The sequence below is a fragment of the Alosa sapidissima genome, chromosome 1 (genome assembly GCF_018492685.1).
Source record: "Alosa sapidissima isolate fAloSap1 chromosome 1, fAloSap1.pri, whole genome shotgun sequence".
NCBI lineage: Eukaryota > Metazoa > Chordata > Actinopteri > Clupeiformes > Clupeidae > Alosa > Alosa sapidissima.
The window spans coordinates 14566525-14591833 of record NC_055957.1 but is presented as its reverse complement, the minus strand read 5'-3'; the positions used below and the strand labels follow the sequence as shown (position 1 = coordinate 14591833).

Genomic DNA, 25309 nt, shown 5'->3' with positions numbered 1-25309 from the left:
GTTAACATCAAAATGTGTTAGTCTACCTTATGATGCACTTATCATTTCAAACTGAGGGGACATAACTATTATAAGACTGCTGGTTTCTCACTCACCAGTGCATCCATGGCAATGCACCCCTTACCTACTCACCCCACTAATCTCAAGATGATCCCTCCATTCTACTCACTCAAAGCGTCTCCACACCCCCAGGACAAGACTTAGAACAATGGGTGATCGGGCCTTCTTCTCTGCTGCCCCTTATGGAATGTCCTCTCTTAAAAACGTAAAACATTAATTTTTTAGCAGACTAAAACCTGGCTAGCTGCTTTTTTAACCCTATAATTGCTGCTGCCTATTATAATATCTTAATGTTTTTTTTTAATTTCTTTCAGTGTTTTTAATGTTTAAATGTCTTTTGCCCTGTAGCACATAGAGATTGGCTGAAAATGTATAACTGAATGAATTTTCTCTGCAGTTTGGTCTGGAAAAGAGTCCATTGATGTCTTTGTTAAGGCTTGTCGCTCTGTACTTTGTGCTGTTCTCATTGTGAACTGAGGGGGGCGCAAATGTAATGTCAAAACCTGCAGAATGAAGCTCCAATGCACCATATGTGTGTGTCAGAATGTGATTTAAGAACTGAAGTGAGTCAGTCACCACAGTTCAACCATGGAATATTACATAAAGGCATTCATTCTAGCTGTTTATTTCAGTGGTAAGAAATATCCTAAAATGCAGTATAGATAGATAGATAGATAGATAGATACTTTATTGATCCCTAAGGGGAAATTCAAGATACAGTATACTGTAATGTTTAATCATATTTTTCAATCTTTTTGGTATTTCATGTGGCTCTGTTGTCTTCACAGTGTGCTCTGTAAAGGGCGACTCTGTTACTCAACCTAAAGATGAGACGGGTCTTGAAGGCAGCATGGTGACCCTCAGCTGTCAGTATGAGACCACAGCGTCCACTGCTAATCAGTACCTCTTCTGGTATCAGCAGAAACCAAATGGATTCCCAAAATATATTCTACTGAAAACATCTCTTAGACAAGACAATGGCCCAGATTTTAAGAGGAGATTCAATGCTACACTCAACACAGACACAAAAACTGTTAATCTGACGATCCAGGATCTGCAAGTGTCTGACTCTGCTGTGTACTACTGTGCCCTGCAGCCCACAGTGACAGCTGCAGACTCAGCTCTCATACAAAAACTGTCTTAGTCAAGAGACACCTGAAAATGGTAATGACTCAAATGTGGAAAACATCATTTACACTGAATTGATTTTAGTTAAAACATATTCAGAGAAAATGCACAAATGTACTAGATCCTCGTCTGATGGTGAGGCAGAGAGTGACGGAATCTATGCTTATATTAGTGCTTGCAATGAACAAACATATGTACTGGGCAAAAATGTAAGCAAAAGGAATAATAGTTTGCGATAAAAAGGGAAAAGGGAATAACAATATCACTTTCTCCAGCACCTGTTTTATCCAGCAGGTGAACCAACATGTCACACTGACATTGTAAATGCCTGTTGTTAGCTAGCCTATCTCTAAATAGAGACTGTGAATGCCAGGCACCATCTTTCAGGATATCATCTGTCAGGCAATCTCAGGGTATCACCTCTAATGGCACAAAGAATTTTGCTAACACTTTACTTGAAGGTGTCTACATAAGAGTGACATGACACTGTCATAACACTAACCCTAACTTGTCATAACAAAAACTGAATTACACTTGACAGAAGCGAGTGAAAGAAGTGTTATGTCATGAACAATAATAACTTGTTCATAATGTTTATTACACATTCATGACAACCTGTCTTGTTTCCAGGGGATGAGGTTACACAATTATTGCACAGTATTAAAACATGACACTAGAGGCAGTGAAAGACAGTGAAAGAGAGAGAAAATAAAAACAGCATAATAAGCTACATTGTTTGTTGGCTGTCATCACAGTTCAATTATATGACTATAGCAGAACGATGCTGTCTCTCATTTTAGCAACCCATAGGCAAAATAATTTGCTATAAATCCTAAATGCATGTCTACAGATTACTAATTCTTTGTGCCATTAAAACAAGCAAATTGTGTCCATCATTGCTACCCACATTAAAGCTGCAGTTGGAAAGTCTGACAGATTGAGGGGACTTGAGGAGCCAAAATATTCAATGTTTACAACTCTCATGCCCCTCCCCCACTACCACTGAGCACCCTCTCATCGAGTTTGTGCTCTTACATAAAATACAAATTACCTGATACATTTGTCAAACTGTTGACTTTGGTCTGTCATTTTCTTTTCAAATACATTCATTTTTTGTCCAATATTCAATGGTATAACATAGTGTTTTTATTATTGTTGTTTATTTGACACTGGTACATATCCGGTAACACTTTATTTTAATGTGTCGCTGTTACAGTGTACCTACCTGATTAGGTACAGTGGTACAACCTGTGTAACAACATATACTATCAGGTACTATCATTGTACTTGCATTATGTATTTGTGGGTACCTACATATAGTTGTTACATTGTAATACTGAGTGCTTTTACAAAACTTTGCCAATTTGCCTACATTTTCATCAGAGGCAAAGAGCTGATCTGAGACCTGCTGGATGGGGTAAATATGGTCATGGTAGATTTGATATACAAACCATTCTTAGCTCCAGTCAAGGCCTCATTGTCTTCAGAGTACATGTAACAGCTGTGCTGCTACAACCTTGTTACACTTTGATACAGTGGAATAAACCTATTAAGTGTACCAGTTAATTACTTACATGTACATATGACATGTATGTTATGTCTTCGATGTCTTGGAACAGGTCGACTAATTCACTACATAGTACATATATTAACTGTGTTGGTACACATTTATTGCTCTTTGATACAGTGGCATAAACCCATTAAAATGAAGTGTACCAGTTAAGTACTTACAATTACATATTACATGTATGTTGTGTCATTGGTGTCTTGGAACATGTCTGCCATTACCCTACATACTGTAGTACATGTATCAACTGTGTCGGTACACATTTATTACTCTTTTGATACAGTGGAATAAACACATTAAAATAAAGTGTACCAGTTAAGTACTTACATGTACAAATTATATACATCCTGTCAATGATGTCATGCATCCTGTAATGTGTAATTGATGTGTTGAAACGTGTCTGCTGTTACACCACATAGTACATGTGAATTAGTAGACCTGTTCCAAGACATCAAAGACACAACATACATGTCATATGTACATGTAAGTAATTAACTGGTACACTTAATACGTTTATTCCACTGTATCAAAGAGTAACAAGGTTGTAGCAGCACAGCTGTTACATGTACACTGAAGACAATGAGGCCTTGACCGGAGCTAAGAATGGTTTGTATATCAAATCTACCATGACCAGATTTACCCCATCCAGCAGGTCTCAGGTCAGCTCTTTGCCTCTGATGAAAATTTTGGCAAATTGGCAAAGTTTTGTAAAAGCACTCAGTATTACAATGTAACAACTATATGTAGGTACCCACAAATACATAATGCAAGTACAATGATAGTACCTGATAGTACATGTTGTTACACAGGTTGTACCACTGTACCTAATCAGGTAGGTACACTGTAACAGCGACACATTAAAATAAAGTGTTACCGCAACTCTTTGAACTCACTTTGCCAATGAGTTCAAATAATAGAGGAGTGCAAATGCGTGAAGGCTATGCTAGGTTTTAGTAAAGCATGGTTTAGTGCAGTGGTTCTTAAACGTTTTGTCTGGCGGCCCCCCAAAAAACATGGGCCAAGTCTCGTGACACCCTTCTCTCTAACCGACATAATTTGGTTTTGAAATGTTGTGAGATGGGGATTGGAAGCAAAGGCAGAAAATGTCTTCTCACATATAGGTCAACATCAAAGGCATTATGTCAATGGGAGCCTTTGACTAAAAACATAAAAATCAAAGTTTGAGAACCACTGGTTTAGTGGGATGACTATTCCATACGGTCTCGTAAGCAGCCTCCTTCAAATGCGCCGTTGAATGTCAAAATACCGATGAATTTATTTGATATCGTGCTTTGCGCCGTTAAAGGGAATGACAGATGTCATTCTCATTGGTTTAAATGATGTTAGGCCCAAAACACACCCATGACTGATTAAAAAAAAACTGAGAAACACCTTGTTGCGCCATGCGCTCAACGTTTGATAACGAAAACCCTCCCAGTGTGGACTGGACATCCTACTAAATTTGAATAAGCTTTTGACGAGTGACGATGACTGTCATGATAGGGCCCTGATATTCACATGCCATCAGAAGGACCTGGCGAATGGGTGGGCGTGACCTGGTCTGCCCCGCAGCTTGATGGGAACATTTTTTTTTTCAGTTTTATCATTATCCTTATCACCAAAGATATTATGAAGTTCACCAACCCTCTACCAGTCAGAGGAGGAGCTGAACAGACAGCATCATGGTGACATCAGATTTAAGTGAAGGTGAAGAACTGATTCCAAGCAGATCTGCATACCACCCTGCCTCATGAACTACACTATGGACATTACCATGAGGATTCATGTAGCACTGCTACTGTTTTTAGCCTTCTTAGGTAAGAGCAGTTCTACATTTGCAATAGTATTACACAGCAAAATTATTATTATTATTATTATTATTATTATTATTATTATTATTATTATTATTTTAAAGAATGAGAATGAAAACAGCAGCATATACAGCATTATGCATACTGATATATGCACAACTCTCATTCATAGCTGTTATATTTACCTATTTCAGGTTACATACATTTTTGTTTCTTTTCCTCTGGCAGGGCTCATCAATGCTGATATGATTACTCCAGATAGTACTGAGGTCTCTCATATGGAGGGATCTGGTTTAACCCTTTCATGCAGCTACTCCTCCTCAAATCCACAGTCTTGACAGTGGTACAGGGGTATCACCAGCATCCAAACTCAGCTCCTCAGCATCTTCTCAGCATGTTCTCTCCTGGGCCAAATCAGACGTCAGATGTAGACCCTCGTCTGTAATATTCCACAACACTCAACATAACTTCAAAAACAGTTCCTTTGACCATCCAGAGTCTGAAAGTGTTGCACTCTGTTGTCTACACTGCTGTGTATTTCTGTTCCCTGAGCTCCACAGTGTCACTCAACCCTCCGACAAAAACTCTCTACTCACACTTACACCTTAAATGCAAATACTGGCATGCAGTCTGCAAGTGCCTCAAATGGCATTTCATTTAAAGGGACACCAGGCAAACCTGATGCTTTTTCTCTACAAAACTCCCCCTCGCTCGGTCTGAAGCTCTTTTCCTTTTCTTTGCGTCTTCCATCAAGGGTTTTCGCTGCTTTTATTTTTCTTATCTATTTGTTTATTCATTCAACATTGTGGGGGCTCATCGTTGTTAACAAATCAATTGATTTGAAGTAATTCACAAAAAAGGATTACTGAGCACAAGTGTCAGTAATATATACATCAAACATTCTTTTCACAAATACACAAGCAAATGAGAAGTCTTCCAAATTGTCAACATGTAAGTCTATGATAGCTTCAGCGAAAGTTCTACTAGGAACTGCTTACACGGAGCCAATCTTAGCGTTGCCTACTTTCGGGAAAGCCCCGCAATCTGATCATTCACTCATTCAATCAGCGCTAGCCTATAGGAATTCAGTGGGCTCTTTAAATATGTACCACCTAACACTGCTTCTGCTTCTCAGTACGCTGACTTTGACGTCCTAGCTCAGGCTTCCGCGTGGACCTGGGCTCTCTGCATTTTTACATTCGCCCCTTCTGCCCTCAGTGGCGTTACTTGTTACAATCCTACCGCGCTCGTTTGCTGCGCTGTTCAGACCCGTGCGTCCTTCAGTCAGGGCCACTGCATGTCGCTTCATCGCTAATCTCTGCCTATCGGAGCCAGTCACGCTCACGCTGTTGCAGCCTTCAATTCACGATAGCATACTGCCGGGTCGCCGTCCTCGCGCAACTCTGTTGCAGGCCCATGTTGTTTTCGACAACAATTTCTCAAGCTTCAGCGTCTGGTCGGTAAGGTTATCGTGCTCTCTTCCCAAGCTCCTCGAGCTGGGCTACACTCTACCCACTGTCATGCAACCTGCTTGCCAACGATATTCGTCGGGCAGCAAACAAACTGACTTGTCTGACACGGTTTAACTTTCACTTAAGCCTCCTTACATAATTCCTGCTGATTTTATAATCCTTGCGATTTGTGCTGTAAATTGCTGGCCTGCACCACGCTGCCGTTGAACCCAACCTTGTATTAAGACCTGTTTAATTGATGTTCTACACTCACTGTGGTTATCTCGATGTCTACCTTGGTTGAGTGTCGTCAAACCAGTTGTCTTTTTGTGTAGCCTCTTAATTTGCCTCGCTGCTCGTTGGGCTGCATAGGCTTTAGGCTAGGCTACTCGTCTGCTGGACCTTCGGTTCAGGTGTCACTCCTTGTGCATGGCTGCGGGAAGCCAGTTCATCGTTGCATTCGTTTAATCATCCGGGATTGCGTCCCATACCTTCTGGTAGGAAGTCTACACGGCCTTCCTCGGGTGATTCTCTACATGCACTTGCCGTTGCTCAAACTACTCTCAGCTACCGCTGATCTGTGATGTCCCAGGTATGCCGTGACGTCCCCTACGTTCTCAGCTATCTGGGTTCTCAATTTTGGGGGGTCTTACACCAAAGCTCGAACCAAAATGACGGCACGCCGGCCCATGGTCATCAATTGCCAGTCAAACGGAGCGGTCCATCATCACTGGCAGACTCAAGTCTCCTTCAGGCCAACGCCGCGCCCTTCATGCACTCTCTTTAGACACAACGGGTCTCTGCGTATCCACGTGATTTCAGCCCATCTAGTCATGCCATCAGTCACATTGATTGCTGACTCGAAATGCCGTTTTAGCAGGATCCTCTGCAAATGTGTGCTCTAATTTCCATTCTCCTATTTTGCCTTGGCTGTTTTGTTTTTGGCAGATATGCTCACCCGAAGTGATCGCGCCAGGGAGGACGTGCAAGTTCCTTTTACATTCTCCTCCAGTTCGTCGTGCAGTTCGTCAATGGAGAAGCAGTTCCACATATCACACTAACATCTACTTTCTTACAGGGATGGCAGTGCCGGTTCACAGAATCACGCAATCGTGTGGATCATGTTTCCAGTTCATACTGGAGGGGGGTCATCCCTCCGTCTTCACAAATCTCCCGAAGGCCAGCGCTTTCGAGGATATCTCCTCTTGTAGCACGGCTTAAAACTAGCCTTCCTAATCCCAGCACTTATCACCTGTCTAGAACTGACTCTTGACTGTGTAAAACCGGCACTCACTGATGCACTTTTCGTTATTGTGCTCTACCTTGTAAATTGTTTTTAATTGCACTGGCATTGTGGGAGAATTGTTTTAGCTTTAACCTGTTTGCCGTCACGTTGGTCTAGGTTGTCCTAGACGCTGGTTGCCCAGCTCACTGTCCAGGTTGCCTTGGACGCCGGTTGCCCGGCTCATGACGCTCGTCTAGGTTGCCCTAGACGCTGGTTGCCCAGTTTGGTCCAGGTGGCCCTGGATGCCGGTTGCCCGGCCGTCATGTCTGTCTGGGTTGCCCTGGACGCTGGTTGCCCAGCTCATGGTTCAGGATACCGCTATACGGTCAATGTTAACTGCCTGATTCCAGACTCGACGCAATTGGATGACACTACATCTGTCATCTGTTTAGATCGCCTCTGGCCCGCTATATCAGCTACACAGATATTGGTTCCCCGCGATGCAAGGGGCAAAAGTTACGTGCATCATACTCCTTGCCAGACTCGAGTCTCTCCCTGAGCAAACGCTTCCGTGAGAACTCTGGATTCCCAGGGTACATTGTCAGTCGCTTTGATTAAAAATGTCCTGGCCACATGGAATGTCACGTGAATGCACACCCCTCCACTCACTCAGGGGCCAGTGCTTGGCGCATGACTAATATAATTTCTGCATCCAGTTGGGCGATATGTATTGCTTATTCTCTCCTCATTGCTACCTTTACTCATTGTCTCTCCAGCAGCCAGTTCTAAACTGTACTATCCTGCCACAGTGGTGCAGCTGGTATAGCAAGCTCGCGTTAAGTCATTCTCAGAGCTCCTCTGCACTCTGAGATGCATAAGCACCATGGTGGTACCCCAGCACTCATCTGTTCGTTGTCTCGTCATATTTCAGTAACATATGTTTCTTCCTCCTGTCACATACAGGCATGAATTGTCCTGAAGTCCTTTGTCTACGTCGCAAGGTCATGCTTCCCTTGCATTACTGATGCTGCTCATCTTATTTTGGGGGGCTTTCCAAGAGCAGGTGCTAAGGTGTAGCTCACACGCATCCATCTTGGCCTTGGGTCTGCAGCTCAATGCATTCATCTCACTCTAGCCGCCGCAGGTGAACTATCGAACCAGAACACACATCTGGCTTCACAAGCACTAGTCTTCTACAAAACTAGTCATAATGCTTATCTATCCTAAATATTAAACCACATGACTTCGATGCGAATATACTCAAGCACCCATATCAACTAACTCATTGCTCTGGTCCCAAGCATCTGCAACCACAAGCTCTATTCCCCTGCATTGATCCTGAGTACATCATGTTTAACCTTTTAACCCTAACCATGTTTTGCTTCCCTGGTCCCCGTTCACTACCTTAAACTACGGCTCACACTTTACCTGATTTTCAGCAGCCATCTAGCTAACGTGCTGCTTAAATGTAACCTCTCTTCAAAGAGGTTCACTTCTCACTCATTCCGCATCGGCGCAGCCAAGACTGCCAGCCAAAAAGGGCTATCTTGACATTTTCGATGCTCAGAAGTTGCTCTCCCATGTTAACTCAGGTACCTCTTTTACCTTCACAAATCCTGGTGGCGGTGGTTAAATTCTGGCATTCGCCTTGCACTAATCGCTGAAACATATTGGGGCCCAGCATGCCGGTAGCTTGTGGTGATTTAGTCTCAGCCATGGGCATGCTGCCCTTTTCACTGGTTGCCCAGCTCGTTCGACGCTTATGGTTCAGGTCACTTCTCGCCGGTCGCCCGGCTCGTGATGCACGTCTAGGTTGCCCTAGACACTGGTTGCCCAGTTTGGTCCAGGTTGCCCTGGATGCCGGTCACCCGGCCATCACATCGGTCTAGGTTGCCCTATACGCTGGTTGACCAGCTCATGGTTCAGGTCTCACCGTACGCCGGTTGCCCGGCTCGTGACGCTCGTCTAGGTTGCCCTAGACGCTGGTTGCCCAGTTCGGTCCAGGTTGCCCTGGATGCCGGTCGCCCGGCCATCACGTTGGTCTAGGTTGCCCTAGACGCTGGTTGCCCAGCTCACTGTCCAGGTTGCCTTGGACGCCGGTTGCCCGGCTCATGACGCTCGTCTAGGTTGCCCTAGACGCTGGTTGCCCAGTTTGGTCCAGGTGGCCCTGGATGCCGGTTGCCCGGCCGTCATGTCTGTCTAGGTTGCCCTAGACGCTGGTTGCCCAGCTCATGGTTCAGGTCGCGTCGTACGCCGGTTGCCCGGCTCGTGACGCTCGTCTAGGTTGCCCTAGACGCTGGTTGCCCAGTTCGGTCCAGGTTGCCCTGGATGCCGGTCGCCCGGCCGTCACGTTGGTCTAGGTTGCCCTAGACGCTGGTTGCCCAGCTAATGGTCCAGGTTGCCTTGGACGCCGGTAGCCCGGCACGTCTCGTGGTCTAGGTTGCCCTAGACGCTGGTTGCCCAGCTCGCATAAGCACTAAAGTCCAGGTTGCTCTGGATGCCGGTGGCCTGGCTCGTCACGATGTACTAGCTTGCTAGTCACTGGGCGCCCAGATCGTGAAGTGCTTATGGTCCAGGTTGCCCTGGACGCCGGTTGCCCGGCCGCCACATTGGTCTAGGTTGCCCTAGACGCTGGTTGCCCAGCTCGTCAAGCTTCTAAATCCCACTAAAGCGAAAGCATGCTGCGGGCCCCACTACAACCCTAGGTTTATGGTTAACACCTAGCTACTTTAAAATTCTGTCGGGGTTGCCTTGGACGCCGGTTGCCCGGCTCATGACGCTCGTCTAGGTTGCCCTAGACGCTGGTTGCCCACGTTGGCACAACGTCTTCACCCCGGCCCAGTCATGCTGTTTAATTCATCTTGTATGTATACTAATGTCTCTGCTCCTCTCAGAACCAGATTACTGAGTCACCGCCCTGGCGGGCATCACTCATCCTTTTGGGGGTAGGCTCCCCGCCCCTGCCTTCATCCATCGGCAGGAGACGAGATCCTCTCATCGCTGGACGGATCCGAGACGGGGCCTACGCCAAAGACTGTTACCTATTCAGGACTCTATCATGCTTGCATCCAAGCCGTTCCTTTACTAATTAAATTGTTAACTGATTCTATTCTGTCTACTGAGTCTTTCTGGTAGAAATGATAGCTTCAGCGAAAGTTCTACTAGGAAGTCTCGTAGTGTAGCTTACTCCTCCCATGCTTACACGGAGCCAATCTTAGCGTTGCCTACTTTCGGGAAAGCCCCGCAATCTGATCATTCACTCATTCAATCAGCGCTAGCCTATAGGAATTCAGTGGGCTCTTTAAATATGTACCACCTAACACTGCTTCTGCTTCTCAGTACGCTGACTTTGACGTCCCCTCCACCTCCCCTCCAGCCACCTCTGCCAGCAGTCCACGTCCATCGGGCACGGTCTGCCTACCACATCTTCCTTCAGCCACCGCCACCAGTTGGTCCCCGTCTCGTCGAGGGGGGTAGGCTCCCCGCCCCTGCCTTCATCCATCGGCAGGAGACGAGATCCTCTCATCGCTGGACGGATCCGAGACGGGGCCTACGCCAAAGACTGTTACCTATTCAGGACTCTATCATGCTTGCATCCAAGCCGTTCCTTTACTAATTAAATTGTTAACTGATTCTATTCTGTCTACTGAGTCTTTCTGGTAGAACTTTGGATACATTTGTAACACATCAGAGTGCAGAGTGATTGGTTCAATTATGATCACTGTCAGTATAAGAGCTCTCCAATCAGCATCCTCTGCTGCTGACTCTGCTACTGGATGTGGGCATTGACTGGAGGAGGAGCATAGAAGACACATTTTGTCTCCTCAGTCGGGTTGTAGGCCTTGCAACATGTTTGAAGGGTTCAGTTCAAGCTGTATTTGTTTTTTGGAGATGACGTTAACAATGCTACTCTACAGAGTTCTTTGGCTCAACATCCTAACAGGTATCATATAAATGGGCAGATATTGCAGGTGTGAGGGAGTACCGTCACTACAGTTGAGTATGCACTCTGACTACCTTACCAACGGGCCTGGCTCTTTGGCGATGCAATTAAGCTGCAAGTTGAGTGCCTGCATGGAGACTTAGATTCAGGACCGGGTGGTGTCACTGCTCTCTCCATTTGCTACAACAGGGTTCTGCATTCTGATGCATGAAGAATCAACTTATTTAAGAACATTCCATATTATGTTATTGAATAATATTTGAAATTATTTCAAACATTTCAAATATATTTTAAGGTGTTTGCACAGGACAGAAAATTAGTCCAGACAGAACTGAAGTTTAGCCAGAGGAAGGATCTAATGTAACCTTGTCCTGTAGCTACTCTTCAGCATACTCTGCAGGGGTATCGCCAGTATCCCAGATCAGCTCCACAGTTCCTCCTGCTCATGCTACACAGCACTGGAGAACCCCAAATATCAAAAGAAGATCCTCACCTGCTTGTGAAACTAAACCAAATGAAAACTCAAGTGTTTCTGGACATCTCCTCTGTTCAAGTCTCTGACTCTGCACTGTACTACTGTGCTCTGAGGCCCACAGTGACACTAAACCACAGACTGCCGTACAAAAACCTGACTGACAGTGAAGGATTTTGCAGCTCTGTTGTCTGAAATGCAGGGACACAGAACACTAATTGAATACAATTATATAATTATATATAACATATATTATTATACAATACGACATACAATAATATATAACAAATAACATATAACATTTATATAATTAAACAAATCTTCAGGGGTTGAATAGAAATTATTCTCTGGAAAGTAGGTTACAGTTTCAAATATGCCATTTAAATATGTAGCCCACCTGTTCAAAGCATTTGAGTAGGATGCCATCAAGTGGATAACATGTGTTATGGCCTTCAAATCTTATGTTATAGTGTCATCAGAGACTTTCTACTGAGGAGACACAGCACTCAAAGAATCTCCCATACAAAAATGTATGGGATTAGTTTGTTAAGCAAACATGGCAGTCGTATTGACAGTCCTACACATATTCCGCCGCTTCCAGGTGAATACATCTGTGTGTTCACATGATTCGTGAAGCCTTGCACACAGGCATTTCTGTCTGAAAGAGATGCCTGATAAGTGGCCAAAAAGCATTACAATATGGATGCCGAGTGCAGGGACTTGCCTAAAATGACTTTGGTGTTACCACTGTCAGTATCCAAGCTGCACATATAGTCATATCTACAAATAAAGAATTAACTCACCTCTATGATCAACAACATATGCGTGATCACTTCATTCATTTGTCCATTCATGTTCATTATCATGTTCATAATAATAATAACACCAAGGTAACCAAAACCCAATAACCTTTTAGATATAATAATTATTTTTTATGACAGATATACAAAAACAAAAACAAAAAAAGCATGCAGATGAATCAAAATGTAGAATGTTCTTTAATTTCTTTCCAGACGAATTTCTGTTTATTCAGAGTCTGGCATCATTCTAGGAGGAGCACTGAGATCTCTGCTCAAGGGTTGTCTGATTTAATACTACTACTACACCTAGTTTTGGTATCAACAGCATACAAAATCAGCTCCTCAGTATCTTATCAGTATTTGGGGCAAAACCAGACCTCAGCTGTAGATCCTCATCTGTCTGCAAGGTAGCAAACTCACAGATTGTTGATATTAAACGAAAACAATGGCAATGACTATTGCAAATAAATGCATAAACTATGCCTAGGAAAACAATGACATTGTGCTTGATTCCTAATTTCATGTCCCTGAACCTCACAGTGTCAGATGGTGTTCTTTATGAAATTGAAAAAAATGTATATAATTTAAAAAGACGTACTTTGGAAAATAGATTTTATTTTTGTGCAACTACATTTGTGTATCTACACCGAATAGCATACATCCAAAGACAGGTTTTCAAACCTTGCCTGCCATGAAGCATGACCTTTTAAGATGTTCAGACCAATAAAGCACTTCATTCAAATTCACAAGCGAACATCTATCATACGTTTATTATTATTTATTGTAAAAACTATCCAATGCATACAGTGTGGAACTGTATCAGTAAGGTTTTCACAAAGTCATTTCTGTTTGTATTGGAGCCAGGAGGGAGGAGCTAGAGAGAGAAGATCATGATGACGTCACAATGCCTACCCATGGTGAACTTGTCTTCACAGGACTGACATTCAAATTGTGTTACTTTAGCAGACCTCACAGTTGCAAACCTCCAAAATGATCTTCTTTCTAGGCATATTACTTATGGACCTCTCAGGTAAACACAATGTTTTGTGGCATGCTGTTGGTCGTTATGAACTTTCAGAATTTAGCACTTCTGTCAAATAATGGAGAAAGAGACATAACAACAGATAAAAATAAAATATTTTTTTCTTTTTAATTGTCTTTTTTTACTTTTTATCAGTTGTTAATTTGTTTGTTGTCTGTCTTGTATGCCTTAGTGTCACGGGTACGCTGACAACTATGCTGCTCCATCTGGCATCTTTTGTCTTGTGTTTATTATTTTTGAAATATATCTGTCATGTCTTGGTGTCACGGGTACGCTGGTGACTACGTTGCTCCGTCTGGTATCTTTTGTTTTGTGTGTCAATGTATTGTATGCCAGGGGGCCTAGTAACGGGGACGCTGGGCAGATGTGCTGCTCCTTTTGGCCTATTTTTGTTTGATTAATGATTTGTTTGCTGTTTAATTTGTTTGTTCGTCTGTCTGTGCTAGGCTTGGCGAGTGACACCGTTCCAGTCCAGCACATAATTGTTTTTATTAGATTCTTTGTTTAAACTCAGTGCATTGCTGTAAAAGAGTTTAATGCTCAGTCAATTTACCCTAATTAAACAATGTTTGATGATGATGATGAAATATGACATACCATCTCTTTTCAGGTAACGCCCATGGGAACAAAATCACTCCAAACAGTGTTGAACTCAACATGATTGAGGGACATAATTTAACCCTCTCCTGCAGCATTAGTTACAGCTCTGGAGACTATCTACAGTGGTATCGACAGTACCCAAGATCAGCACCTCAGTTTCTCTTGTTCATCCTTAGTGATAAGACAGAAACATCAAATGTGGATCCTCGATTCTCTGGGAGAATGAATAAGGAGAAAAGTCAAATGTTCCTGGAGCTCACTGCAGCTGAACTCACAGACTCTGCTCTCTACTACTGTGCCATGAGGCCCACAGTGAAGGAAATGGGCTAACTGTTGTACAAAAACTCACATGGCATGACAAGACATGAAATAAAATGCACCATATCTTCATTCACATTCCAATCAGGAGGTATGGATGAATTGTTTAAGCCTACGGAGATTAAAGTCATCAAATGAATACATACAAGTTTATTTATGTTTATTATGATTACATTCATGTTCATGATCCATCAAATTAATTCTCTAACCCCTGTTTACTGAACCTCTGCAGGAGCCAATGAGTCATTCTAAATCATAACATGTAAAACAATGTTTATTTTGTCCAATTGTAGCTCACATTCAGTGTTTTATATTAAATGTATTTGACTGTATGTCACAGAAAACTCAGCTGCACTTGGACTGCAATATCCGTGGGAACCAGGGTGGGGCGACATTTCAACACTACATGTCGATTAGATGTAGATGTTTATTTGTGTCTCAGAGCTGAAAGACATTAGACAGCTCGTGTCATTGCACAAAATAGTCATGACCCTCTGGAGAAATATATTACACATTCTGATTGTTTCTTACTGTGGTAAGTAAACTTTTCCACCCAGTTTCACCTTAGTGATTGATAGTTTAATTTGTTAAATGTTTAGTACTTAAGTTAATAGCTGCCAATCTGGACATTTTTCTTATCTCGTAAAATGTCTGATGTCTTTTGTTTTTTATTTATTTTTTTTACAGTTGACGGAGGGATTTCAGTGGAAATGCATGGATTCCAGTTTCTTCCAGTAGCAGCAACTGGAATCCATGCATTTCCACTGAATTATTTTTGGAATCTGATCCCTTATCATACCTGTTCATTCTTACTCGTTGCTCGACTTATCGTGACTAAATTCAAGATGGCTGCAAACGCTAAACTTCATGAAGATACTGTCTGTAGAAATCGTCTTGTAAGTAAACTACCAGTGCTTTTTCAAAGTTCTCAATGTCTCGTTTTAAATGTCAGGGCCCTCGGAAGTCTACCAATGGAGTGTGGAGATACATTGAGCCTCGTAAATGGGGTGTAAAACAGTGATTTATTTGCATGGCTAGCCTGATGCCAAAGCACCACTATTGGTAGCATCGGCTAACTAGCGCCAGATTTTGGAGTGCAGGGGACAAGCCGAGATGGGCTATGAGACATACGTTCACACTCGGTATCATGTTTCAATACACTTTAGGTCAATATCACACCAGAATTCTCCTTTAAAGCTCAACTCAAGACCACCGTGAAATCTGTCCCTTTAACAATCCAAAATCTGCAAGTGTCTGACTCTGCTCAGATCTAACTGACTACAGTACAGTAAATCATTGTGTAAAATATCTGGTGTTTGGCTGGTTCAGGGTGAGTGCTACCAGAATGGTGTGTCGATTAGAACACAGGAATGAGTCCAGGAATTACTTCTCAATTTTGATCTTTATTGCCATTTGCTTCTTTCCTTGTTGTTTGCTTTCTCAATGTTGGTTTACAATGGATCCATATTGCTGGTATCTACAATCAAACAAAGCCAGCTTTACTGATACAGATTATAATAATAATACTGTACATTCACATAACGACAAAGGAAATCTTTAACCAAGTGAAACATTTAACAGTTATCAAATTAATGTCAATACAAATGATTAAATAAACTTACAAAGTCATAGACGCAGCAAACGCATGCAGCAGGCAGAGGAGCAAGCAGTCAGCACAAAGAGAGACACTAGTGAGGTTAATTGGTAATTATCCTCAGGTGGAGGAAGCTTCAGGATATGGGCGTGTCTCCCAGTAGAGTGACAGGAAAGTGACTGGGATTTCCAACACATTGTCTTCATTAACTATTACATATGTCACAAACAGTATAAACTAGGTGGTGGGGAGTATAATCAACTTGCCAGTCAGCCTGTTGAAAGTATATTGGCTGAATTTATGCAGAGACTTGCAGTAGACATGAACAACCTTACCAGAAAATATATCCCCTCCACTGTAAAAATCGGCACACTTAGAACATTATAGAGAAATGCAGAGGCAATATTGAGTACTGTATTGTGATAAAAAATTAAATGTAATGAACAGACCTGGTACAATGTCCATACAAAGTCGACATGTCGACATTAAACTCGACATTTTGAGAATAAAGTTGAAATATCATATCTACTTTAATCTCGACGTGTCGACTATGCTGACATTAAACTCGCAATAGGCCCTACTGTTTAAACATAGCCTACACAGTTTAAGCGATGTAGCCTACACTAATACACAATATGTTACATGAAAAATGGGCTTCAAATAGGTGTTATTTCAGATAGATTGCAGATATTCAGATAGATTGCGTCTTGTCTGTTAACTATCATTGCCGTCATCGTGAAGTGCTGTCTCGCGGTTATGGAAATACTATGCCGTTTAGGCTAAATAGCTAGAAAAATATATGTATCCAATGATATAATGTTTCTATACAAAATGTTATTTCACTCTGTTTTACGTAGGCTACTGCACATCCAAATAACTGCCCTTCATGACCCACGGGCGTCACTCTCCATACGATAACATGGCAAAACTCATTTTTCACTGCTTTTCCATGTCTCACCTGCAATACGGAGCCTATAGGAGGCTAGAAACACAGGTATAGGCTAAGCATATATACTATTTTAATCCCGTGAGAAAATATGTGTGCATGCACTTTATTTATGCACTTTGTGTGCATATGTGTGCAAGTAGGCTACTAGCCTACATGGGGTGGTCGGGAGGACAGCTTCATTCGTCCCTCCATAGACATTCAGCAATGGGCTGTTTTGCATCCATTACAAACAAGCAACGTGAAAGTCTAGGATTGGGGAGAGCGCCTAGTATGCCTCTAGTGCATAAGCATGAAGTTGAACATTTAGATGCAACAACTAAATGTTTAGAACAACACTTTAATAATAGGCCTACAATAAATAAATAAACCGCTATGACGTTTAGGCTACTTTTGACCATCGCATTTATCGCCTGTAACTCCGTGATAAGGACCTAACAGCAAAGTATTTGGCTGAGCAACGTAGGTTAATATGTTCTATGTTTTGTCCACATGATATAAGCCTATGTCTAATCATTGTTGCACTCGAACACTCTGAATCATTGTTGCACTAGTTGCATTGTTTCATTTGTCCTCCCTTTCAATCGTCCCGAGCGGTCGTTCTCTCTCCCAACTAACTTTATTCTCAAAATGTTGAGTTTAATGTCGACACGTCGAGATTAAAGTCGACATGATATTTCAACTTTATTCTCGAAATGTTGAGTTTAATGTCGACATGGCGACATTAAAGTCGATACTTCAAGATTAAAGTCGATATTACATTTCAACTTTATTCTCGAAATGTCGAGTTTAATGTTGACATGGCGACTTTAAAGTCAACATGTCGAGTTTAATCTCGTCATGGCAAAAATATTTTTTTCCTTCATGTGTGGCCCTAATACTCCGTCGTATACTCCTCTGCTGAACTTTCAGATTCTGCGCTCTACTTTTGTGCCCTGAGGCCCACAGTGAAGACTAACTAGCTAACTGTCACACAAAAACCTAACAGTAAGTTCTGTCTCTACTGTACTCATAATACTAACGCTCCTTCCAAAAACACTACATAAGTCACAGAGTAATACCAAGTGACCCATCATTAAATTATGAAATTTTCCAGACTTCTACTTTTAATTCTGGTTGAGAGAGGATCATACAGCCACTGGTTTAAGTTTCGGTTCCCATCTACTAAATGGATCAAAATAAGTTCCAAAAATACAACTTATAGATAAACAAATGGAAAACCCAGTTATTTTCAACCAAATCTGCTTTAAGCTTGTATAATGTTTAATTTTACCAATCACTCCAGGGATAGAAGTGTCCTCACATTGCAATGCCACTGCAAACCTTGGTGGGGTGAAATCAGTTCATATCACATCACATGGTAAATAATAATGATGTTTTTTGCCTGAAGAAGACCCAGCAGGGTCAAAACGTTGCGTAATGTGCATTAAATATATGGGAGTCAAAAGCAGTGTTGCGGACATTATATTGTTTCAGTTGAGTATGTTTTCTTTTGTCCTGCACCTGCCAGAAGGTGGGATGTGCACACAATAACTGTTTGCTGAAAATAATAATGATGTGTCATGCATGGCAAAGAAACTGACAATAAAATTATACCCCACCTCTCATTCATAACCTCCCAGGGATCAAGAGAAGTCATGCTTATTCTGATCATTTGGAATTGGTGAGATACTGTATCTTTTTGATTAATGGGGTTTGTCAGATGGGCACCCTCACCTGTCTGTGAATTTAAGTACCCAATAGCCTTGCCAGTGGTGCTGTCTAGCGTCCCATATCCACCTCCCTAAACTTACACTTGATTAATGGGACACATGTCAATACCCAACCCAACAACACCTCAGGATACACCTCCAGCATTACTGAGAGACTTCTCCACAACTATGACCGAAGGTCAGTCCAGTCCTTCAGCTATACTTAAAGGCCCATATTTCATAGAATGTGCTCAAGGCCAAATTCACAGCATTCGGTCCCTTAAAACATGAGAATATTAATAGATTATATAACAACATGGTGATAAACTGGAGTGCTAAATGGGTGAGGTGGCCCATATATCTGTAAAAGACATGAGAACAGACTTCCCTGATCTGCTTCCCTTCCAAGTCTTGCATCGATAGTTCGGATCTCTTAGCTGTGTGCAGTATTTTACAGGCTATGATATTTTTTTTTTACTGGTGACAGATACATTTCCTGTGTCTCGTTTCATCTCCAGTGAGCAGACAATCTGATAGACACACACAATAGCACATCAGAAAGAGCACATTACTGACTTGCTGCTGCATCAGACTTATGGAGAAAAGACTTCTTCTGATCCTCTTTATGTCTACAGGTTATAATTAATAATTATTCAAGGAATATTTTTTATTCTTTCTGTATTGTTACATGGTACTGTTGGGGTTAGTAGCCATAATTCTAATTTGAATTGTTTGATATTATCCATACATATGGATTTTTTTGTCATTTGTATTTTTTTTATTCATTTTCATTTCAGACATAATGGCTGACAGATTGGATCCCGTGAGACAGACAATCTCTCACCATGAAGGGGACTCAGTGAAAATGAAATGCACATTTGTAGCCAGCAGCAGTAACATTTGGATTTACTGGTACAGAAAGCATCCAAATGAAGCTCCTCAGTATTTACTGTTGAAAGGGGCTCGATCTTTGACAAGAGAACATAAATCTGACCAACGGTTTCAGGTTACTACGGAGCACTCATCTACTGAACTCATTATTAATGGCGTGACTTTGGCAGACACAGCTCTCTACTACTGTGCCCTGAGGGATGTTACCCAGTGATACAAAGTCAGCAAGAAGCTGAACAAAAACTAATTTGTATTTCATGCCAACAGACATCAAAGACATTTCCTGTTAGTGTTCTGATAACAGTCGCCTGCCCACAGAGGTTTGGAGATGAACACTGACTGTGGTCACACCTGTTACCAGAAATAAATGCTATTAGACTGTAGTAACTCATGGCTGTTACCAGAAATAAATGCTATTAAACTGTACAGTAACTCATACAAATAAATATCAATACACTTTAGAAATTATGCTAATACAGAGGAAAGGTGTACTGTACATATACATATGTATCAGGGTATTTTCCACGGTGGCCAATCAACATTACACAACATGGCTGTGAGGTTTTCAAAGAGGCAAGGTCCTTCATCTGTACTTTGTTGAATTAGGCCCATGATATCTACAGAATTAGGCCCATGACATCTACAAAATGCTCAACACAGAATGCTTTGTGTGCAAAACTGCACAAAGCAAATGTAATCTTTCGGGAATATTAACATCGGCAAACAGTAAAAGTAAAAAGTTAACATCAAAATGTGTTAGTCTACCTTATGATGCACTTATCATTTCAAACTGAGGGGACATAACTGTATTATAAGACTGCTGGTTTCTCACTCACCAGTGCATCCATGGCAATACCACCCCTTACCTACTCACCCCACTAATCTCAAGATGATCCCTCCATTCTACTCACTCAAAGCGTCTCCACACCCCCAGGACAAGACTTAGAACAATGGGTGATCGGGCCTTCTTCTCTGCTGCCCCTTATGGAATGTCCTCTCTTAAAAACGTAAAACATTAATTTTTTAGCAGACTAAAACCTGGCTAGCTGCTTTTTTAACCCTATAATTGCTGCTGCCTATTATAATATCTTAATGTTTTTTTTTATTTCTTTCAGTGTTTTTAATGTTTAAATGTCTTTTGCCCTGTAGCACATAGAGATTGGCTGAAAATGTATAACTGAATGAATTTTCTCTGCAGGTTGGTCTGGAAAAGAGTCCATTGATGTCTTTGTTAAGGCTTGTCGCTCTGTACTTTGTGTTGTTCTCATTGTGAACTGAGGGGGGCGCAAATGTAATGTCAAAACCTGCAGAATAAAGCTCCAATGCACCATATGTGTGTGTCAGAATGTGATATAAGAACTGAAGGAGACAGAGAGAGTCCAAAGTGAGCCAGTCACCACAGTTCAACCATGGAATATTACATAAAGGCATTCATTCTAGCTGTTTATTTCAGTGGTAAGAAATATCCTAAAATGCAGTATAGATAGATAGATAGATAGATACTTTATTGATCCCTAAGGGGAAATTCAAGATACAGTATACTGTAATGTTTAATCATATTTTTCAATCTTTTTGGTATTTCATGTGGCTCTGTTGTCTTCACAGTGTGCTCTGTAAAGGGCGACTCTGTTACTCAACCTAAAGATGAGACGGGTCTTGAAGGCAGCATGGTGACCCTCAGCTGTGAGTATGAGACCACAGCGTCCACTGCTAATCAGTACCTCTTCTGGTATCAGCAGAAACCAAATGGATTCCCAAAATATATTCTACTGAAAACATCTCTTAGACAAGACAATGGCCCAGATTTTGAGGGGAGATTCAATGCTACACTCAACACAGACACAAAAACTGTTAATCTGACGATCCAGGATCTGCAAGTCTCTGACTCTGCTGTGTACTACTGTGCTCTGCAGCCCACAGTGACAGCTGCAGACTCAGCTCTCATACAAAAACTGTCTTAGTCAAGAGACACCTGGAAATGGTAATGACACAAATGTGGAAAACATAATTTACACTGAATTGATTTTAGTTAAAACATATTCAGAGAAAATGCACAAATGTACTAGATCCTCGTCTGATGGTGAGGCAGAGAGTGACGGAATCTATGCTTATAATATAAACATAGATTCCGTCACTCTCACCATTTTACACCACAATATTATTAGTGCTTCCAAGGAACAAACATATGTACTGGGCAAAAATGTAAGCAAAAGGGAAAAGGGAATAACAATATCACTTTCTCCAGCACCTGTTTTATCCAGCAGGTGAACCAACATGTCACACTGACATTGTAAATGCCTGTTGTTAGCTAGCCTATCTCTAAATAGAGACTGTGGCATCTGTGTGGCACTGAATATCATCTGTTAGGCAATCTCAGGGTATCACCTCTTTCCTTAGTTGTCAAAACGTGTTGGTCAACGGCACAAAGACTTTTGCTACTTTACTTGAAGGTATCTACATAAGAGTGACATGACACTGTCATAACACTAACCCTAACTTGTCATAACAAAAACCGAATTACACTTGACAGAAGCGAGAAGTGTTATGTCATTTACAATAATAACTTGTTCATAATGTTTATTACACGTTCATGACAGTGGCATGTCACTCTAATGTAGATACCTTCAAGTAAAGTGTAATCAGACTTTAACTTAACTCAACCTGTCTTGTTTCCAGGGGATGAGGTTACACAATTATTGCACAGTATTAAAACATGACACTAGAGGCAGTGAAAGACAGTGAAAGAGAGAGAGAAAATAAAAACAGCATAATAAGCTGCATTGTTTGTTGGCTGTCATCACAGTTCACTTATATGACTATAGCAGAACGATGCTGTCTCTCATTTTAGCAACCCATAGGCAAAATAATTTGCTATAAATTCTAAATGCATGTCTACAGATTACTAATTATTTGTGCCATTAAAACAAGCAAGTTGTGTCCATTATTGCTACCCACATTAAAGCTGCAGTTGGGAAGTCTGACAGATTGAGGGGACTTAGCCAAAATGTTCAATGCCCCTCCCCCACTACCTCCGAGCACAAACCGAGTTTGTGCTCTTCAGTGCGTACCAGACTGCACCAGACTGTGATTGACCGTCAGATCTCACACAGCCCTGCTCTGATTGGACCAGAAGAACCGGGAGCTGAGGATTTTTGCAAAACAAATAACAGGTGGAGGTAGAAGTGTGTTTTTTTTCTAAAACCGGCTGATTTATGTTGTTCTATCGTGCATAGTGTCGGTTTCAGTGAATATGATCAAAAAAATCTTGCCAACTGCAGCTTTAAGGTCACATCAATCTGTCATGAATCAGTCCACTCACTTCACTGAGTGTACAATTGTGCAAATTGCATTTGCCAACCAGACTGTTTGAGTTTGGGGGAAGGGAGTTTTGGGGAATTACAGAAGGAGAAAAGTGAGTTTTTTTGCTGCCGTTTTGTTTACATATTTCAAAAATGTGATGTAATCCAGTATTGTTTTACATCACTTCAAGTTACAAGACGCCATCCAACCTAATCGTAATGTTTTAAATGTAGTATTGAAACTTATCTCAAGACGGCAAAGATTCAACACCAATTTTTAAAAACACCTGTGAAAAAAGACAATGAAAAAAAAAAAGTTTTGACTGAACAGGTGTTTTAAAAACCCTCACTAAACGTACAACAAGTTCAGTCATGACCCACTAAATGAAGATAAATCGTTAATGGGTGTAATAATGCTGTTGTGCTGTGTGACATGAGAGTGTAACTTCCTGATGTATTTCCTTTCTCTTTTAAAAGGTACAGACACACTTTCAGTCATTGAGGGAGCAGCACATCAGACAACAAATTACACACACACACACACACACACATACCAAGAACAACTGATCTGGAAGGGACATGGGCAAACCACTACTTCTGATTCTCATTATCATCACTGGTAAACTGACTTTTTTCTCTTTTTTTCTCATGTTTTTTTTTTATGATGCACATTTTGATTTTGATTTCTTTAATGTGCTTGTTTGCAGAGATAATAGCTGACAGCATTGATCCTGATCGGGACCGTGTAAGTCACCCAGAAGGAATGAAAACAGTTACCCTGAAATGTTCATATCAGACAAGCAGCCGTGATGTTCACCTTCACTGGTACAGACAGTATCCTCATCAGGCACCACAATGGCTTCTATACAAAGGTGCGCGATCATTCCGTAGGGATGAGAGCTCAGACCCACGATTTACCTCTAATACTGGTGAAACATTTACTGAACTCATCATTAAAGATCTGACTCTGGCAGACACAGCTCTCTACTACTGTGCTCTGAGGGTAGCCCAGTGATACAAAGACCCTGAGAAGCTGTACAAAAACTTACATTTTAAATAGGATGCTTTTTATTCAGAGATCAAAGCAATTTCCTCTCAGTGCTCTGATATCAGTTTTACACCATCAGAGGTTTTCTGGTGAAAATAGTCTGTGGTCACACCTGTTGCATCATTGAAATGCATGCTGTTGTAATAAACTGTTACACACAATACAAATGACATGCAATCCAACAACATTGAAAATGCAATAAATGTATATACTGCTATAATCCTCTGTGTCATATCCCCCCACCCAGCAAACTCCCTCACCACCACAAATGAGACAAGCAGCCATTCTGTTGTACTGCACTGGTACAGATTGAGTCCAGATCAGGCACCTCAAATCACCGTTTACTGAGATCATCATTGATGATTTGGCTCTGGCAGAAACAGCTCTCTACCACTCGTCTACTCTCTTGCTCTTGTAGAGAAAAGATACAGGGTGACTCTTATACAACTGCATCTTATTCTCCAGAGTATTCTGGGCAGAACCGGCCAAAGTCCTTATGGGACCCTATAAGGAGAATTTAATCTAGGAAGCCCCCACCGCCTAAGCGCCACTTATAATATTGAATATGATCTATGCTTGATCATACACATCAGTGGCGATCCTTAGACGTTATCGAATTATGACTTCTATGTCGGTGGGCTATAATGAGGTCACAATGTCAATGTCAGATTCACCCATTTAATTCTGGCTGCAGATCTCCCTGTGTGTTTCACTAATTCACGGATTGGGATAAATGCAGAGACCAAATTTCCCTCACAGGATCAAAAGAGTATATATATATATATATATATATATATAAAACACACTGACCAGTGGCCACACTGACCCAGGTTTTATTCTTCCTGATGAAAGGCATCATGAAACAACACAATTTGAATGACATGAGGTTATTATATGAGGCCATCTAGTATATAATGCCATCTAGTGGAGAACACAGAGACATCCAATCAGAAGCACACAAAGGGGATGGGTACAATTAAAGCTCATATCAGAATGGCAGTCTGCACAGTAGCTTTCATTTCAAGAATCCATTAAAAGACTATCCAACTCACTCAAGTGTGGTGCCTTGTTTTAGCCTCAACAGTTTCTTCAGTCTTTACTCTGTATTCATGGATTTAAGACAGGAAGTACAACATCTCAGGGGGCTAACATTTGTGTATCATTAAAATAGAAATTAATTTAAAATTGGCCTTTGCTTAATGACTTGAAAAGGCATTGCTTCAGTTTTTTACAGGATCTATGTCGCTGTCCAGCAGGCCTGAGCAGTGACATATTTTAATGAGTTAGATTTTAAACAAGGTGTATCATATGTATTTCCCCAATATAATTCCATGCAAAAAATAATTCATAGCTCTATATGATCAACAACACATTAATTTGGTCATTCATCCCATTCTTATTTGTGGATCCTCGATTCTCTGGG

The 25309-nt window shown here is 41.5% G+C and overlaps 3 gene segments (V, D, J or C); all 3 read left to right on the top strand.

Annotated features, from left to right (window-relative positions):
• Positions 1-644: 644 nt before the first annotated feature.
• Positions 645-1204, top strand: LOC121723027. The segment is given in 2 exon segments: positions 645-694; positions 849-1204. Coding segments are annotated over 2 exon segments (402 nt in total).
• A 12151-nt stretch (positions 1205-13355) lies between these two features.
• Positions 13356-14704, top strand: LOC121718868. The segment is given in 2 exon segments: positions 13356-13487; positions 14110-14704. Coding segments are annotated over 2 exon segments (360 nt in total).
• Positions 14705-22982: 8278 nt separating this feature from the next.
• LOC121719454 lies at positions 22983-24191 on the top strand. The segment is given in 2 exon segments: positions 22983-23457; positions 23546-24191. Coding segments are annotated over 2 exon segments (348 nt in total).
• Positions 24192-25309: the final 1118 nt, after the last annotated feature.